The 20,280-nt window shown below is 35.0% G+C and overlaps 1 protein-coding gene across 1 annotated transcript in view; it reads right to left on the minus strand.

Annotated features, from left to right (window-relative positions):
• Positions 1-20,280, minus strand: part of Ankle2 (ankyrin repeat and LEM domain-containing protein 2) — a 220,264-nt gene that overhangs the window by 139,411 nt on the left and 60,573 nt on the right. The window contains exon 4 of the mRNA XM_089104640.1: positions 9,323-9,521. Coding sequence (XP_088960766.1) covers positions 9,323-9,521 — 199 coding nt within the window. The remainder of the gene's footprint in view (positions 1-9,322; positions 9,522-20,280) is intronic.

A 20,280-nucleotide genomic window follows, 5' to 3' on the forward strand; every position in this document is an offset into this window, starting at 1 on the left:
TTTTTATTGAAAGCGTTGTCGTAAAAACTTCAAAAGGGCTCATTCAATTGGAAATTGAAAAGGCTGTGCCTTTTTTAATAGTTGAAAGTGATTGGATAGCGACTAACGCCCCTCTCACACCCATCATTTTCCAAAACACATCCAATCAAAATTTTGAGATATCCATTTTGTTCAACGTAGTTTAACGTTTTGGAAATTAGGTCTTTTAGGATGATAACCCCCTCAGAGCCCTCAGTGCAAGGGTTGTAAGTTATGGCCTGGGGGCATATAAGGTTTATATAGAAAGTTGTTGTATAAATCATAGGCAGCACGATCGCGCTGCCTAAGTAAAGAAGGGGGACACTCGAGAACGAGACAAGAAACGGGGACTAATTAAAGAGGAGGATACTCCCCCACAACCCTCAGGGCAAGGGTTTTAATTTATGCCCTGGGGACATATAAGAACGATTTTGGCACAATGTATTATTTATTAATTATTTCCTTAAGAGCAGAGCACTTCGTATCTAAGAAGTTGTCGTAGAAACTTAGAAAAGCATTCATTCAATTGGAAATTGGAGTGGCTTGTGCCCTTATTTATATTAAAAAGTTATTTAAATGCAACTAACACCCCTTCCATGCCCACCATTTCCCAAAAAACATCCAATCAAAATTCTAAGATAGCGATTTTGTTCAGCGTAGTTGATTACAATATAGAAATTATGTTTTTGAGGACAGTCCCCCACAGCCCTTAGGGCAAGGGTTGTAAGTTATGCCCTGGGGGCATATATGGTTTTTGTATAGAAGGCGTTGTCGTAGAAACTTTAAAAAGGCTCATTCGATTGGAAATTCAAAGGGCTTTTGCCCTTTTTAATAGTCGAAAGTGATTAGAGGGCAACTATCCCGCCCCTCACGCCCACCTTTTCCCCAAACACATCTAATCAAAACTTTGAGATGGCCATTTTATTCAATGTAGTTTTACGTTCTGGTAATTAGGTCTTTGAGGATGACAACCCCCCCCCCCCCCACAGCCCTCAGGGTAAGGGTTGTAATTTATGCCCAAGGGGCATATTAAGTTTTTATATAATGCGTTGTCATAAAAACTCAAAAAAGGGCTCATTCGATTGGAAATTGAAATGGCTAGTACCTTTTTTAATAGTCAAAAGTAATTGGAAAGCAACTAACACCCCTTCCAAGCCAACCATTTCCCCAAACACATCCAATAAAGATTTTGAGATAGCCATTTTGTTCCACGCAGTTCAAAGTTCAGGAAATTATACCTTTGAGCAGAACACTCCCCCCGAAGTCTTCAGAGCCAGGGTTATAAGTTATGCCCTGGGGGCGTATAAGTTTTTTATTGAAACCTTTGTCGTAGAAACTTGAAAAAGGGCTCATTCGATTGGAAATTCAAAGGGCTAGTGCCCATTTTAATATTCAAAAGTGTTTTGATGGTAAATAACTCCCATCGTAAGTCCATCTTGTCTCTAAACATATCCAGAGAATATTTTAGACTGCCACTTCATTCAACATAGTTGAAAGGTTCAAAAATTGAGTTTTTAAGGGTGAAAACCCCTCCCCCCCTCACAGCCCTCAGGCAAGGGTTGTAAGTTATGCCCTGGGGGCGTTTGAGGTTTTTATTGAAAGCGTAGAAACTTCAAAAGGACCCATTCAACTGGAAATTGAAAGGGCTAGTGCCCTTTTTAATAGTAGAAAGTGACTGAAGGGCGACTAACTCCCCTCTCACGCCCACTGTTTCCTCAAACACATCCAATCAAATTTTGAGATATTCATTTTGTTTAACGTAGTTGAAAGTTCTGGAAATTAGCCCTTATAGGATGATAACCCCCTCAGAGCCCTCTCTGCAAGGGTTGTAAGTTATGGCCTGGGGGCATATAAAGTTTATATAGTAAGTTGTTATAGAAATTTCAAAAAAGGTTCATTTGATTGGAAATTGAAATTGCCCTTTTTAATAGTCGAAAGTGAGTGGAGAGTAATTAACCCCCCTCTTACGTCCACCATTTCACTAAAAAAATTTAATGAAAGTTTAGATATAACCATTTTGTTCAACGCTGTTTAAAGTTCTGTAAATTATGTTTTTAAGGATGAAAAACCCCCCTAGAGCCCCAAGGGCAAAGGTTGTAAGTTCTGCCCTGGGGGCATATAACGTTCTTATAGAGTTGTCGTAAAACTTCAACAGGGGCTCATTCAATTTGAAATTTAGAGGGCTAGTGCCCTTTGTAATAGTCGAAAGTGATTGGAGGGTAACTAACATCCAAGGCCAGATAGTCACCGATTAACCCCCCACCCTCCCACCAACCCTGCAGCCATCCATGTTTCAAATATAGTACTTATTGCAGTCCCATTTTTATAACCAGGGCACAAGACCAGGGCACTTCGTATCGAAGGAGTTGTCGTAGAAACTTGGAAAAGGGCTCATTCGATTGGAAACTGGAATGGCTAATGACCTTTTTAACAGTGGAAAGTGATTGGAAGACAACTAATCCTCCTCCCAAGCCCACCGTCCTATTTACCCAATATTTTAAAAAACTAAATTTGTCCTTAAGATTAAATCAATATGAACTTTGTTAATACTAATTCGCAATAAGACATCTCAGCAGTATCCCAAGAACGACTGAGGGTATTATGTTCAAACTTACGTGGCTACTTCTGCTCTTAAAATTTAACCAAATCGAAATAGCGTAAATGTATCCAAGCTATCAAAGAAAGTAAACAGATTTTTTTTTTGCGAATGGTATCAAGTTTTCTATTTCACGTCAACAAGATTAGGTATGAAACTAACACTAATATTTGTGTCCAGATTTTTAAAAGGGTGTATGTTGTTAAAAATTCCTGAAAATTTTTCTCCGGCATACAAATAGCAGGCCAAACTATAAAGTCTTAAAAAAACGAAAAGAATTAAAATATTATGTTCTTTTTCCGTGAAAAGACTATGTTAATATAAAACGAACAAAAATTAATTAAAAAAAAATTTCCACAAAATAAGTTTTTCAAAGAAAAGAAAAGAACTCCACTAAACCAAAAATGAGCAAAAATAAAATAAAATAATCTACCAAGCTTGAAACTACCACAAATCAGCATCGATAAATAAATGAAACCCAAAAAGAACAAAAATTACAATAAATAAGCGAGTCAAAATCAAAGCAAGCAGAAATTAACAGGAGCAGGACTCAAAACCCTTTTGCCTTTCCAAAGCCAGAACATAATGTACACTTACTGAAAAAAATACAAATGAATGTGCATTGTCAGTTTAATATACATATACTACTGATGTTTAGTAATCAAAATGTTAATATTATTTGATTTATTAAAGTTATTAAAGTAAAAACATTTATATTTTTTAAATATAAATTCTTTGCTTTTCTTTGAAGATAATTTTTTTTTGGGGGGGGGAGTGCAATGTTTTTAAACTAATAATAGGCAGCACAATAGTGCTGACTAAGTAAAGAATTTAGTGGGCAAAATGTATTATTTTTTTCTGACCAGGGCGCTGTGTATAAAAGGAGTTCTCGTAGAAACTTAAAAACTCGACCCAGAGGTCCTAGAATTTAGCGAGAGGGCTTATTTGAACAGAAATTAAACGTTTTAGTGCCTATTCCAATCTAAAAAAAATGGAATCACTTTGTACAAAAAAAACTGCATTTTTATATTTCTTTTCATATTGCAATATTATTAAAGATATTTGATTTTTTAAGCAATCATAACCATATATGAAGTAATAAGTGACTTGACGTAAGATTTAGCACCGATTGTGTACTAATAACCAAATTTGGCTCAATGATTGATGATACGTAAAAATTGAAAAATCTATTTTTATTTTATTTTTGTTTTAGTTCAGAATCGATAAAGTTATAAACTGAAAAAAACATTCATGGTAAAAGGAATAAAAACATTTATTCTGTAAAAGGCTTGACCTATTTTTTATTTGGCTATAAACCTATATGTAAAAGGCTCTAAACCTATTTTTTAATTATATGGTATTTTTCTAGTTTGAATTAAAAGCTTCAAGTTACTGCTCAGATACCTTAAATATTTTTGCAGTTTACATAATAACTTTAGCAAAACTGAACTGAAAACAAAAATAAGATAAAAATACGTCATATATCAAGCCTTTTTTTTCGTGGAGATATATTTTTCGAGATTTTTTTATTTTTGAGATATTCTCTTTGATATTTTTGCTCTTCAATTTTACACATAAGTGCATACCATAAAAATACTATCTTATTACAGAAAAACAATGTACTTGAAACTACTGGATGCATTTTCTGAATTAACTTAAGTTCTGCTATCGTATCAAGTTGCAATTTGGACTGATGATTTTACTAATCTCTAAACTTTATATTTTTACTTTAATATTTCTTGAATTGTTTTAATTCTATATCAAAACATGTAAAAATATTTTTGCAATTACCCCTTTTTTGGTCAGTATATCTTTTGAAGTTAAATTCTCCATGCACTTTTTCACCTAATTATAATATAGAGAGAAGATAAAGTTATTTATAATCATACTGAAAAGGTTACTGTTTACAATAGGTTGTAAAGATACAAAAGGATTGAATTTTCTCGTATATATGACATATTTTTATCTGCATTTTTTTATTTCTTTTCATATTGCAATATTATTAAAGATATTTGATTTTTTAAGCAATCATAACCATATATGAAGTAATAAGTGACTTGACGTAAGATTTAGCACCGATTGTGTACTAATAACCAAATTTGGCTCAATGATTGATGATACGTAAAAATTGAAAAATCTATTTTTATTTTATTTTTGTTTTAGTTCAGAATCGATAAAGTTATAAACTGAAAAAAACATTCATGGTAAAAGGAATAAAAACATTTATTCTGTAAAAGGCTTGACCTATTTTTTATTTGGCTATAAACCTATATGTAAAAGGCTCTAAACCTATTTTTTAATTATATGGTATTTTTCTAGTTTGAATTAAAAGCTTCAAGTTACTGCTCAGATACCTTAAATATTTTTGCAGTTTACATAATAACTTTAGCAAAACTGAACTGAAAACAAAAATAAGATAAAAATACGTCATATATCAAGCCTTTTTTTCGTGGAGATATATTTTTCGAGATTTTTTTATTTTTGAGATATTCTCTTTGATATTTTTGCTCTTCAATTTTACACATAAGTGCATACCATAAAAATACTATCTTATTACAGAAAAACAATGTACTTGAAACTACTGGATGCATTTTCTGAATTAACTTAAGTTCTGCTATCGTATCAAGTTGCAATTTGGACTGATGATTTTACTAATCTCTAAACTTTATATTTTTACTTTAATATTTTTTGAATTGTTTTAATTCTATATCAAAACATGTAAAAATATTTTTGTAATTACCCCTTTTTTGGTCAGTATATCTTTTGAAGTTAAATTCTCCATGCACTTTTTCAACTAATTATAATATAGAGAGAAGATAAAGATATTTATAATCATACTGAAAAGGTTACTGTTTACAATAGGTTGTAAAGATACAAAAGGATTGAATTTTCTCGTATATATGACATATTTTTATCGTAGTTTTGTTTTCAGTTCAGTTTTGCTTAAGTTATTATGTAAACTGCAAAAATATTTATGGTATCTGAGCAATAACTTGAATATTTTAATTCAAACTAGAAAAATACCATAAAATTAAGAAATTGGTTTATGTTATGTTAGGTTCTAAATACCCGACGCGGGATTTAATTTGTATTTCCATAAGAAGAAATTTATTCCTTTTTATATTTTAGTTTTCATTTTATTTTAGTTTTTTTATTTTCAAATGACGTCATAATTATTGGTAAACATATATGAAGAAATAAGGGAATGCAATATTTATGCGTGCTTATTTTTTTAACAATCAAAAAGTTCGTGGTAACGAACTGTATAATAAGAATTACTCATCTCAATCATAATCGAAATTTAAAAAAACCGAATCATTAAAAGAACCAACCATTGAATTTGTTAGAATTCGTAAGCTGCCAGATTATTTGAAGATTGTCTCTTACTATTCCAAAAAAGCAAAAGCCGTAGGGTTTTTCCTGTTTGTAATCATTATTTTAATCATCCGGGTTGCAGCGGTAGCTAACAACCTAGTACGAGACGATCAGGTCCAATGTTAAGAAATATAAAAACCCATAACTCCTAAAAAAAAGTCAGATCAAAACAAAAAGTACACCATTAGAACCGCCATATCTGAAACCCCTGTATAGGAAACCTTTTGTCATTTGACTTTAAAAGAAAGGGAATTGAAAATCAAGAAAAGTGGAAGCTACTTCAGCATTCTGCCTAAACGGCATCTTTTTTTCTTTCTTCCTTTTCCACGGATAGCTTGGCAATGGAACATCGTAGAAAGTTATTCAATGGCTCATTTTAAAGGAAATCTCTAGATCTAGTGCTATTTTTACTTTTTTTTTTAAATAGAATCAATTTTTTACGAAAAACTAAATTTGTTATGTACAATATTGATCAATGACGTCATAGCCCATAACTCCTAAAAAAGAGTCAAATCAAAACAAAAAGTACAGCATTGGAACCGCCTTGTCCGAAACCCCTGTATACGATATCTGATGCTAATTTCTCCGAAATGTCAAAAAATAAATCAGAAATACCCTGATTTTGAACAAAAATGAACATATTATAACGTTTTAGGTAAAAAAAAAACAAGCGCTCGATAGAAGTTTCTAGACCAGTTTTGAGTTGACAAACTAGGTTTTCTGAGATACTTCAAGATCTTTTTAATACCCGTCCTCCCCACCCATCCCCAAAAACAATGCTCTTCGCAGGCATTTGAGATCAAAATACATTTACCTTCATCACCATAAAAACGACGTGGTAAAAATTATTTGTAATAAAACGTAAGAAAATTGCACATCTGATTGATCAAAGGAACAAAAATCACAGGGAAAAATTAAATCACAGGCTTAAAGCTCATCCTCATAAAATTCATCTTCTTGACACTTCGCGTTGTTACATGAAACTCCTCTACATACTCGACAAGCTATGGTGCATCCCAGTCCCTTTTTCTTGCGGGAGCATCCCTCACTGTCGCAACCATCAGCTCGGCAAGAACACTTCACTGTCTATAGAAGACGACGAGGAGCAGCGGTGAGATCCGTCATTTTTGGCTCTAAAACTTCGTTGCCTTGTAGATTCCATCCCCAGCTTAGGGGGTCAACCGTGTTCCCTAGCCAAATCTGAGCCTGGCTGTAGACTTGAAACGAATGATACTTCGCTGCCATCAGTCGGAGGCAGCTCTTGTGGGTGTATGAATGAGGTGGCAGTATTGACTTTCCTCTAGAAAACTTGGTTTCTGGCAGTGTCAAGACTTGGTAGATCCTGGCAGCTGCAGAGCACCAGCAAAGCTTTCTCTCCAGCCGCAGCTATCTCCTCATGAAATGCAGATTTTTTGGTAAACAGGGTACCGGCGTCTCTGAAACTCGAGCTGGATAACAATAGCTGAAGAGCTTTTCATTTTCTGATGCCATACAGGCCAATGTTGTGTCGCAACCCAGTATGGCGTGACAGAACGCCATCAGCTGGCAAAGATGGAGATTTTGGATATGTTGTTCAGCGCTTTTTTCTGGTCCGGATTGTGAAGAAATCATTAATTTATCAATTTGTTCCAGGTTCGGGCACCTTTTTTTTCCGTATTATTACTGTACTACAAGTAAAATTCGGCGCTTAGCTAGACACGCTACACAAGGCGCTTGGCTAGGCATTGAGTTCTATTTTCTAGAACTCAGTGTCTAGGATTTTCAATTACAGCCAATCAGAATGTGTCCAGTTCCACTATTTTCATCATTTATGTTTAGATTTTTAAACTGAAATCTAAATTCTGTTTTCCCATTAATTGTTTTTTGTCCATTTTAAGCAAATATGCAATACCAGACATAATAGTGAAGCACATTAAGGCAATTGTTTCGCTTATCTCATCCATTGTTCTGTGACAGTGAAAATAGAGATTACAATTTTGAAAGTTTTGCCCGCATAAGCTTTCTTGATTGGCTAGAAATGACAATTTGAAACTAAATTTGTAGTTTTAGCTAAGCACCGAATTTTACTTGTGAACGGTCGTTGCCTAAATATTGAATTCTGGCTAAACACGTGTCTAGACATGGGATTCTAGCTAGACACGCTTGTTAACGCCGCTTACCTGTATCATTACTTACGGATAGATTAGCAAGAAGCCTTGTTTATACAGGCGAAATATCCACGTCAGGTTAGTGTGTATTTTCCTTATACTCGCCGTAGTCCCGTTCGTTTTCATCATCTTGAGATTTATCTCTCTCTTTGGTTTTTGCCATGGCTGGCTCTTTTGGCCTTAGATCTTTCATCCTTCTGCTTAGTTTCGTACTTACATTGAAAGAGAAAGAAACAATGCTATCCGTAAATATCATTTCTTACTACTGTTAGTGATAAATCATTGCAGCACCAAGCCACCTTGTTCCCTACCCCCACTCAATTCAGCACCACTCTCTATTCCCTTTCCTAACATTCCTACCCTCTTTTAACAATTTCATATGACCTCTCGTCACTCCATTCGAGCATATCCTACTTTTAATATATACTTTAGACACTGCTGGGTTAAATAAAAAGAAAAAAAAAGTTTGGCAATATTTCATTCCTCTATTAATACAGAAGAAAATGAATAATTTTAAGCCACGGCACTATTTTCACATTTCAAGAGTTCTAATCTAATGCTTTAACAATTGGACAATTTAAGAGCGTTTTAACAAGAATCTGTGTTTTAGGTATTTCATACCCCAAAGGTTCACTATAACAAATAAAGATTAACTTGGCTATCCTCCGACCTTTTATTTACATAATAGTAATTTAATGATCATATCATTTAAAATATCTCAACAATCTAAAATAATTGTAATCTAATGCTTTAACAATTCGAAACAACAATTTAACTATAATTTAAAGATTAGATAATTCAGCAATCAGATGGGAATGATTTTTTGGCTGAGCAAGTAAAATTGAGCAATTGGACTCAATTAATTATTATACTCCACCTCAAATATAACGTTGCCGAATCTTATCGAAGAATCCTACAAGGAATTTCCAAAAAAATTTCTAACTACTATTCCATTTAGTTTATTTTTAGTTTAATCCATTTTTTTTATATAAAAATAATATGTTATTTTTGCAACGTGGCTAGTTATTTCCAAGATTTTACCATGACTTTCCACAGAAAGTTTTCGTGTTTTGAGCTATCAGACAATTGTAATTGAAGATAATTAAAGGGAAAAATTAAATTCCCTTGTTCAAAACCTCTTGAACCAGGGAAAAATCTTGGCCCTTATATTTAGAAAACAACTTACATCCAAAGCCGTTGATCCATCTTTATTCAGTTTTTTTGTGTCGGTTTCTATATATGAACATAGCAAATCCACACATTCTAATGAACCAAACTTTGAAGCAACGTGCAATGGAGTTTCGTGTAACGTTTTGTCTGAAGTATTCAAATAATAATCCAGTAGCCTTTGACGCTTCTGCAAAATACCATCTTCTTCTTCCTCTCTGGAAAAAATATTTTAATCGAAAAGACATAAACTAAAAAAAAAAACAAAAAAAAAACAGACATTCAAATGGAAGTCATAAAATTGTTGTTTTCTAAGTTGGGTAAAGACTGCAGAATTTGAAACAGAGAAATTACATACGTTCATCATTGGAAATTTCAGTACTAGAGCAATCAAACAGTTCGTGGTAACGAACTGTAAGTAAGGAGCGACCCGGCTCAATAGTAACCGAAACTCTAAAAAAGGATTTTGATACCAATAGAATCATCAAAAGAATCAGATTTTAATGCTGAATTCAGATATGTAAGTTTCATTAAGTTTAGTTTTACCCATCAAAAGTTACGCACCTGAGAAAATTTACATTTTTTTGAAAAAAGGAGGAAACACCCCCTAAAAGTCACAGAACCTTAATGAAAATGACACCATCAGATTCAGCGTATCAGAGAACCATACTGAAGAGGTTTCAAGCTCCTATCTGCAAAAACGTGGAATTTTGTATTTTTTGCCAGAAATAAGATCACGGATGCGCGTTCATTTGTTTGTTTATTGTTTTTTTTCCCAGGGGTGATCGTAACGACCCAGTAGTCCTAGAATATCGCGGGAGGGCTCACTCAAGCGGAAATTAAAAGTTCTAGTGCCCTTTTTAAGTGACCAAACAAATGGAGGGCAACTAGGCCCCCTCCTACGCTCATTTTATTCCCAAAGTCACCCGATCAAAATTTTGAGATAGCCATTTTGTTCACCATGGTCGAAAAATATAATAGCTATGTCTTTGAGGATGACTTAATCCCCCACAGTCCCCGGGGGAAGGTCTGCAAGTTATGAACTTTGCCCAATGCTTACATATAGTATTGGTTATTTGGAAGTATACAGACATTTTCAGGCAGGATTTTTTCTAGTATTAGGGGGGGGATGGATCGGGGGTTACGTGAGGATCTTTCCATGGAGGAAGTTGTCATGGGGGATGGAAATTGTTATCAAGGGGGCGCCAGATTTCCCAGCATTATTTAAAAAAAAGATAAGAAATTAAAACAAAACAAAAAAAAACAAGTTTTCAACTGAAACCTTTTCAACATCAAAACTTAAAACGAACAGAAACTATTAGGTATATGATTGGGTTTATCCCCTAGTCAATACCTCACTCTTTACGTTAAAGTTTTTTTAGTACAGTCTGAAGAGATATCTATTCTAATTAACGGCTTTGTGATTAAGCGGTATTCTTAAAGATTTGGAAAAAAAAAACTGCGCACACTTCTGGTGAGGCGCAAACGGAGCGACGGTATTGGACCTAAGGGAGCGCACCACCACCAGTGGGGGCAAACCCCCCTAATATACGTAATAAAAATCAAGGATATAGAAGTTCGTTACGTAAGTTAATTCGTAAGTTATGTATATTCATTACTAATCAAAACTTTCGTAAATAAAATTAAACAACTTTCGAGAAAGCCATTCAGCCAAAAAAAGTAAAATTTATATGCAAATTTGGTTTTAATTATTCATGTACGGTGAGCCAAAATCAAAACCTGCATTAATTCAAAAACGTTCAGAAATTAAATAAAAAAACAAGGTTTTTTTTTAACTAAAAGTAAGGAGCGACATTAAAACCTAAAGCGAACAGAAATTATTCCGTACTTGAAAGGAGTTGTCCCCTCCTCAACGCTCCGCTTTTTACGCTAAAGTTTGACTCTTTCTCAAAACTCTATTTTTTTAAAACAATAAAAAACTTTAACGGAAAGAGCGTGGCGTTGAAGAGGGGACAGTCCATTTCTAATACGGAATAATTTTTGTTCGTTGTAAGTTTTAATGTCACTCCTTACTTTCATTTAAAAAAAACTTGTTTTTTTTTCTTAATTGTAAAAAAGAACACGAAGAAGGAAAGGAAAATAAATCAAGCAGAAATTTACTTATTCTCTGAAATGGTCAGAAACAACAAGCCTCTAAATGAGTTTGACATAAACAGAAGCTTATTTCTTGGTATGGGCAGACATCAACAAAATCAAGAGAATAAAGGTAAGTTACAATTTATCTATTTGGTACTATAGCAGACATCAATACTTCTTATAATTATATTATTTTTTTTATTTAAGTGCGTGTAAACTCGTCGTATAATTCTTTAGAATTTTCATATAATTATAGAAACACTACATGACAAAATTATGTAATTAAAAAAATTATAACTATACAGAACTTTCAAAATCTTTTGCGACAAAATATCACTCGACTTTATTCTTTTAGAAATGTCTCTTAGTCACACAAGAACTTCTTCTTGTAGTGCAGGTCACATAAAGTTGCTGCAGGCAAGTATAAGACTTTGAATGGTTTCATGTACATTGGGACCAATAGATGTGATACGAGGGAGGGGGATGGAAGGCATCCAAACAATTTTTAAGAGGAAGGAGGCGAATGGTTTGAATTTCAAGAGATGTTTTGTAGCTTTGAGATGGAAGAAATGTTTGCACTTTTTGAATTTCTTTGGTCTTCTAGAGGTTTTGTTTTGTTTGAGATGTTTCCGTCTTTTAGTCGACTGGCAGCAATTTTTGAGTTGTGGTCCACACAAAAGCAGTTTGTGCCTTTCATTACATAGTAAGTTCAGCAATGATATTCAATTTGTTTTAAGAAAAAAAAATAATTGCAATTCAATTTTTTACTGATGATGTGGAGTCATACAAGTCAATATTTTCTTTTTAAGACGTGGCACTCCTTCGAAATAATCTAAACAGTCCACAACCTGGAGGTGCATTCAATGCTTAAAGGGCAAATCAAATTGGGAGCAAGAACACCCCCTCCCCCGCAGAAATTTCCCCCACATGCAAAATGGAGCAGTCACGGAGAAAGTACAAAATAGGTACCTCAAAATTTCGATCAGATTTTTTAAGGGGTAAAAAAAGGATAAGATATCAAAAACAGTTCTAAAACAGAGGCTGGTTGGTTCCAATCACTTTCGACATCAAAAAAGGGACTAGAACTCCCAATGTCCTATCGAATGAGCATCCTCCGAAGTTTCTACGACCATAAGGGGGAGGTTGGGGATGAAGAATGGGCAAATCCCTCCTATACGGAACAAATTCTGCTCATTTTACGGTTTACTGTTACTCTTTACTTTCATAATAACAGTGCAACCAGAAACGTTCCCCGTAATCAAGAGGGATTATATATCAATTTCTATCTCCAGCCCCCCTCCTTAGAATCAATTCTGTATTTATGTGAAGGCTCAATGAAAGTCAGGATGTTTTTGGCATTAAAATGCACCCTTTGGGGCATCTGCTCCCCTTCTTAACTACATTTTAAAGTTCCAACTTAATAGTCTTAGCCATTTCTTAGATGTTGGTATTGTACCCTTTTGACAGTCCTCTTGCATTTTGGGTGTTTTGATTTTGTTTGACACCCCCCTCAACATTTTTTATAGGTTTTACCTTTATACCCTTAGTCTTTTTGGAGATTCAGGATCTAACTTGCCCCCTTTTCCCAATAATCAACATTATGTATAAAAATTGACAGCTTGTATCACGTACAATACGTGCTCCAAGAGATGTGGGGAGTTTTTGTCATTCCTGGAAGCATAGTTATTTGACTATTTCGCCTCTTTGAAAAAGATGACTATCTCAAAATTTTGATCGGATACTTTTGGGAAAAAAGCGTGTGTGTGGGGGGGGGGGATGGTTGCCACTCACTCACTTTTGACTCTTAAAAAGGCCAATGAGTCCCCTCCAAAGTTTATACAACCATCCCTTCCATATGAGCCACCTCTGGAAGAAAACAACAACAAAAAACAAATAAATAGTAACACATTGAAGCCTTATAGCTCTTTACTACAGGCAACGCTATAGCGTTTGCTCTGACTTAAATAGGTGAGTAGAATTTTCAGTTTCCTTTCTAATAAACATCCGAAAGTATCCAGAAGGATACGGGGGAAATTATCCAGGGGTGTTTCCCAGGGGGACTTTTCCGCGAGGGGGGATTTTTCGGTGGAAAACAGCACCAATCAAATTACCCTAATTAAATGTAGTGTCGTTCATTATTTGCTTAAAATGTTTTGTGGTTAAAATGATTATAAAACCTGGTTATGATGCAGCTTCCGATGTCATATCAGGGGTGCTACCATAATAAGCATATAATGGTTTAGAAAGAAATTTCGGCTATATATTTGTACATCAAGGGGGTGGGGGTAAAGCATAGCATATATTAAATACGTAACCTAACCTAACCTAGGTACCTTTTCCCCCCTAAACCCCCAAAAACTAAAGTTTTAAAATTTTAGATGTTATGACGGTTAGTGGCTCTGACAGATTTTTTCGTCAATGTTATGACGAATTTTGTTGACGAAATGACGTTAGTGCTCCTGACGGTTGGCTGTTATGACGCCTTCCCGTCATATCAGATAACTTGGATATTTTATTGTGGAGTTTTATTTTGAGGCGGCAGGTTTCTGAAATTTGAAGCGAGTAACATTTTATATAAAACCTGATTGATGCAAGTAATTACCTTAGAAATAACTTGTATGCCCAATAATGTAGCATTGCTCGTCAGCACTACTAAATATGACAGGCCTCTTTTATGGTAAATGACAACAAAATTGTGCAAACTCTCTCTAATGAGGGATGACCAAAACAACTTCAAGTATCATCACTGCGGTTCAGACATGAAAAGATCATGGACTTAGCTAGGGATTTTTCTAACGGAGTAGCCAGCTAGCTAGGGAGAGGGGGCAGTTTGTTGTCTATTTGAGGTGTTTTCCCCTTCTTCCCCCTAACTACGCTGATAGAGAAGGGTGATGTCCTTTTTTATACTTCTGGTATTATAAAAATATATATAAATTATACGATAATTTTTTTTTCAGTTTATAAATAGTACACTATTATTCGGCGCATGTTATGCGTGACCACTATCAACAGCTGAATCCTCCCTTCCCAGGAGATGATAAGAAACACACATTATTGGATGGACGGCGTTTCCACCCCCCTGAAAATACCCCCTCCGTCCGGAAAATACCCTCCAGAAAATACCCCACCCCCCGCGGCTGGTTGGTCTTCAATCACTTCGGGCTTAACAAAAGGAAAAGAATTCTCAATTTCTGATCTAATGAGCACACTGCGACGTTTCTGAGACCATGAGGTGGAGGTATGGATGAGGAAGGTGCAGTCCCAGTCTTAGACGGAATAAATTCTGCTCATTTTTAGGGTTTAATGTTACTCTTTACCAAGGCCGTATCCAGGGGGGAGGGTTACCCGGTTTGAACCCTCCCCCCCCCGAAATTTTTGACCGAGTCGAAAATAAGTCGAAAATTAGTAAAACCTAAGTAAAAATCAGTAAAATTAGTCAAAAACTGAGTCAAAATTAGTAACCCCCCCCCCCCCGAAAAAGTCAAAAATTAGTACCCCCCCCCCGAAAAAAAAATCCTGGATCCGCCCTTGCTCTTTACTATCATAATAACAGCGGTAGACCAGAAATATTCCCAGAAATCATAAGGGAGTATATATCAATTTCACATTTGCGATGTGTTTTTAAAGTTTTTTACACCCCCCCCCCAAACAAAATCCTGGTTCTACATCAATTTCTACCTTACCTTATCCTCCCCTCGTCTCTCCCTTAGAACTAATTCTGTTTTTATCTGATGGCTCAATGAGAGTTAGAGATGTTCTGGCATTAAAACGCGTCCTTTGATGTCTATCCCTCCTTCCTTAACTACAAAACAATCAGAGAGGGGAGTTTTATGCAGGGGAGGGGGGATCGTCTGGTGGAATTTTCAGCGGGAAGTAAATTTTTGGGAATAATTTTCTTTCAGCGGGCATCAAATTGTCGGGCAGAAAAAATGTGGTTAATGTTCACAAGGGTGCTGCACGGTGACACTCCCCTTCTTATAGTACAAAAATGTTTCTAGCGTTTATTTTTATCATTTATTTAACTGAAGAGATATTTTTTCATAATGTAGTAGTTGATTATTAAGAAGAGGTGACGATCCAACGGAGTTCGTTCAATTGCCTAATTTTCTTCAGGTTAGGTTTGATGAAATTGTATACAAAAATTTAATTGCTTTTTTTCTAGGTTTTTATGATATCTTATGGTGTGTAAATTCCTCTTTTTTCACTATCCTTAGCACTTCTCAACTAAACTAAGCTTCTCAACTACAACACAACTCAAATGAAATTCACAAATTTGGAAAACCCTATTTTACACGGGGGGGGGGTATTTTCCGCAGGTGATAAATTTCCGGGAGTATTTTACGGGCGGGTAAACAACTAGAATCTATTAAAGTTTCGCACTATGTAAGCTCAGGACGATTTGTAGATATATATGAGGGACAAATTGGTATTAATCTTTTGTCATTATAGTAGGCTATTTAGTTTGTTATTAAAAAGCAGGAATAAGTAACAAGCAATTACACATAGTTCGTATTACACCATTTGGCTGGTCAGAGTAATTATGTGGTTAACAAAAACTATTTGCACAGCAAGATATAAATGTTACCTGTTTACTAGGAAGAAAATTATTTTAATACTTCCGTATCTTATTTTATTGCAGCCAGAGCACCAAAGTTGAATTATTTTCCCAGTTTAAAAAAAATTAAGAAAATATAATTATTTATCGTAATTTCAATGATATAGCTTTAAATGATATAGCTTTAAATTTGAAGCTTTTCCCATAAAAAAAAGAAAAAAAGATAGAGGTGATATAACGCCAAAAACTAGAACAGACCTTTTTTGAAGACCATAGGATGATTTTAGGTCGCATCTTCAGCCTTGAAGGGTTAAGTAAGCAGTCGTTACCAGTTTTATAGCCCAGAAATTCTACTCTCCACTAAAAGCCAAGCTTCTAATATACATTTGACAAAAACCTGGTTTGCAGGCCAACTTACTTTTGAAACGAAATGAAAATACGGAAAAAGGTACAATATTTCAATTAGACAGTGGAAAGATAACATAAACTTATTTTACTAATAACAACAAAAGTCTGCGTAAAAAACAGCTGTTTTTTTAAGTAATAATAATAAAAGTACGTAATAAAAATAAATCAGCTTTTGTTCTTTTTTTAGGCCACACTAAAGAAGATAATATATATCCAGCAATTTCAAACCTCAAAATATACTTGTTTCAAATCAAGGAAATTAAAAAGTACCCTGCATTATAAAATGCCCGTAGGGCAAGTAGCCTATCTAGTGGTGAGATCGCCGGACCCATCCCCATACCGAAGTTTCAATATTCTTATACATTAGATTATAAAATTCACTTCTTATCAGCTGATTTGACAAATGTTGGCCGATCAAAAAATGTCACGCTTGCACAATCGTTCTCCCTAAAAATAATACTTTAATCAACATTGACGTAAAATGCTTATGGCGTCGAAAATCAGAAAATTGTAAGTAAATTCACGCAATATATTTTCAATGTTCGTACATTTTAATGCGTAACCCGGTTGATTATGAAGTTGATATTAAGACATAAATAAAAAAAATGGTTGTTTTTTGTTTGAAATGTTTTTTTTTTGTAGTTCCGGCTGGCTAAAGAAAAAAAAAATCACATTTACTAAAAGGGCACCTTTGTGTATGTTTTGAAACTAGCATATGTTTTGTATACTAACTGAGGCCTAAGTAGTTTTAAGTCAATAAAGGGTAGTTCAAAAACAACAAAATTTCTGGTCAGATCCAAATAAACTTAGAGCTTTATTTGAAGCACATATTTTAATCAACTACAACGAAGCGCTGCTGCACTGCTGCAACGGTAGCACTGCACTGCCTGTTGCAATTTTAGTTTTTATTTTCTACTAAACTCATTTTTTATTAATAGGCCTTGTATACATATATATATATATATATATATATATATATATATATATATATATATATATATATATATATATATATATATATATATGTGTGTGTATGTATGCATGTATAAATACGAATAACGATTCATCACTCAGCTTAGTTGAAGTTAGATGCTAAAACAATATAAATTTGGTCAATGGAAAATTCCCTGGCCACTTCGTCGACTGATTCAATCTGCTTTCAGTTGTCGATTGAGTAAAGCTGCAAAAATCTGCCAGTACACGAGAGACACGAAATTTACTGGGGGGGGTCGTGCAAAATCATAAGGTGTCAGGGAGATTTGAGTCTGGAAGTCCTCTCATTGAAAATCAGCTTATTGACCCATATGCTGAAAGAATCCTTTGAATAAATTAGGTCAAACCAAATTTACGGATTATTTTGTCAAATATTACATCTGATAAAATTTTGACAGCCATTTCGTTAAAAATAGTTCAAAGATCATATAACTAAAACTCCTGTGTCGACACAACCCTCCAGGGCCCAGGGGCAGGCCTTGTAATTTATGCCCTGGGGGCATATATGGTTCTTATGGAAGGGTGGCTCAAATAAACATCAAAGAGGGCTCATTTGATTGGAGATTGAAAGTTCTAGTTGACTTTTTAAGAGTCAAAAGAGATCGGAGGGCAGTTAGCCCCCTCTCCACGCCCTTTTTTCCTCAAACCCATCCGATACGAATTTTGAGATAACCATTTTTGTTAAATAGTTCAAAGATCATATAAGAAAACTCCGGGGACGACACAACCCCGAGGGTCTGAAGGCAGGCGTTGTACGTTATTCCCGGGGGGAATATATGGTTCTTATGGAAGGGATGCTCGTAAAAACTTCAGAGAGGGCTCATTTGATTGAAAATTGAAAGTTCTGGTTCAGTTTTTGAGAGCCAAAGGAGATTAGAGGGCAACTAGCCCTCCTCTCCACGCCCCTTTTTCCCAAATGCATCCGATAAAATTTTGAGATAGCCATTTTGTTAAAAATAGTTCAAAAGTCAGATAAGAAAAACTTAGGTGTCGAAACAACCCCCCCAGGGCTCGATGGCAGGCGTTGTAAGTTATGACCTAGGGGCATATATGGTTCTTATGAAAGGGATACTCGTATAAACTTCAGAGAGGTCTCATTTGATTGGAAATTAAAAGTTCGAGTTCACTTTTTTAAGAGCCAAAAGAGATTTGAGGGCAACCTGCCCCCCCCCCATGCCCTTTTTTCCAAACCCACCCGATGGAAATTTTGTGACAGCCATTTTGTTAAAGATGGTTCAAAGGTTGGATAAGAAGAACTCCGGTGCGGATACAACCCCCCAGGTCCCGGGGGCAGGTGTTCTAATTTATTTCCCAGGGGTGAAAGTTTTGCTAAGTTTTTAAGGGGTTCTGGGTTTTTTTTCCCGGGGGTTGATTGTATCGACCCAGTGGTCCTAGATCTCGGGAGAGGGCTCATTCGAACGAAAATGAATAGTTCTAGAAAACTAGAACCTTTAAAATTAATTAAAAAGTTCTTAAAAGCCCTTTTAAATGACAAAAAAATTGGAAGGCAACTAGGCCCCCTCCAACGATCATTTGTTTCCCAAAGTCACCCGAACAATATTTTAAGATAGCCATTTTGTTCAGCATAGTCGAATAATCTAATAACTATGTCTTTGAGGACGACTTAATCTCCCGCAGTCCTTGGGGGAAGGGCTGAAAGTTATGAACTTTGTCCATTGTTTACATATAGCATTGGTTATTGGGAAGAATACAGACGTTTTCAGGGGCATTTTTTTTGGTGGGGGGTCGGGGGAGGGGGTTAATTGCGTGGATCTTTCCATGGAGGAATTTTAATGCGGGAAGAGAATTTTCCATGAAGGGGGCGCCAGATTTCCCACCATTTTAAAAAACGATCAGAAATTAAATAAAAAAACAAGTTTTTTCAGCTGAAAGTAAGGAGCAACATTAAAACTTAAAACAAACGGAAATTGTTACGTAAATGTGTGGGTTCGCCTCCCTCGTCAATACCTCGCTCTTTACTCTAAAGTTTTTTTTTAGCAGTTTCAATAGAGCTAACTATTTTAATTAAACGGCCTTTGTGATTCAGGGGTTTTTCTTAAAGAACTGGAACACAATTTGAACTTTAGCGTAAAGAGCGAGGTATTGACGAGGGGGGGGGCGAACCCACTCATATACGTAATAATTTCTGTTCGTTTTAAGTTTTAATGTTGCTCCTTACGTTCAGTTGAAAAAAAATTTGTTTCTTTTATTTAATTTTGTTAAGCAAAAACAGCCTAAATTATAGTTTTTTTAGAACATAAGTTACAAGCGTATCCCTCTACAAAATTCTATTGCAGAACGATTGATGCTATTAGATTACCCGTTGCTTCAAACAAAACCACCCCACTTTCCTGGGGTGGGGGGAGGGGAGGAACTAATGAAGTATTGTTTTAACAGGATTTAAATTAGAGTGTTTTTCATTTTCTCTTTTGATACAATTTCTAAACGTCTTCTGTTTTCCAGGGAGACACCTGACCCCTACTCCCTTCTTTGGCGGTGCTCATATCTCCAAAATTAGACTTCTAATTCAAATTCGAGATTTCACCTTAGAAATTGAAAAACTCATAAGACATCAATTAAGAGTGTCAACTTTCGGATAACTTCTGAATAGCAAAATTATGCAAAGTCCCTAAATCACCCTTCCGACTTCATGCTCAAAAACATGGTTGTCAGTTAAAAGAAAAAATTACAATCGTGAAATTAGAAAAATATAATTTATATGATACTAAAATTAAGTCTATTTTGTAGCAAAAAAAAACAAAAACACAAAATAATTAAAACAAAATTATTGTTGAAGCAGGCATGATATGTCGATGACCGCATAAAACCAAGAAAAATTGCTAATGATGTTTATATATAAAAAAAAAAAAACAATCATCCCAATAGTTTTCCCACAGTTTAAACTAATTTGGTCGGGCTTAAGA

Source organism: Artemia sp. Qi Xiang Cuo, chromosome 2 (genome assembly GCF_049724085.1).
Source record: "Artemia sp. Qi Xiang Cuo chromosome 2, ASM4972408v1, whole genome shotgun sequence".
In the NCBI taxonomy this organism is placed as follows: domain Eukaryota; kingdom Metazoa; phylum Arthropoda; class Branchiopoda; order Anostraca; family Artemiidae; genus Artemia; species Artemia sp. Qi Xiang Cuo.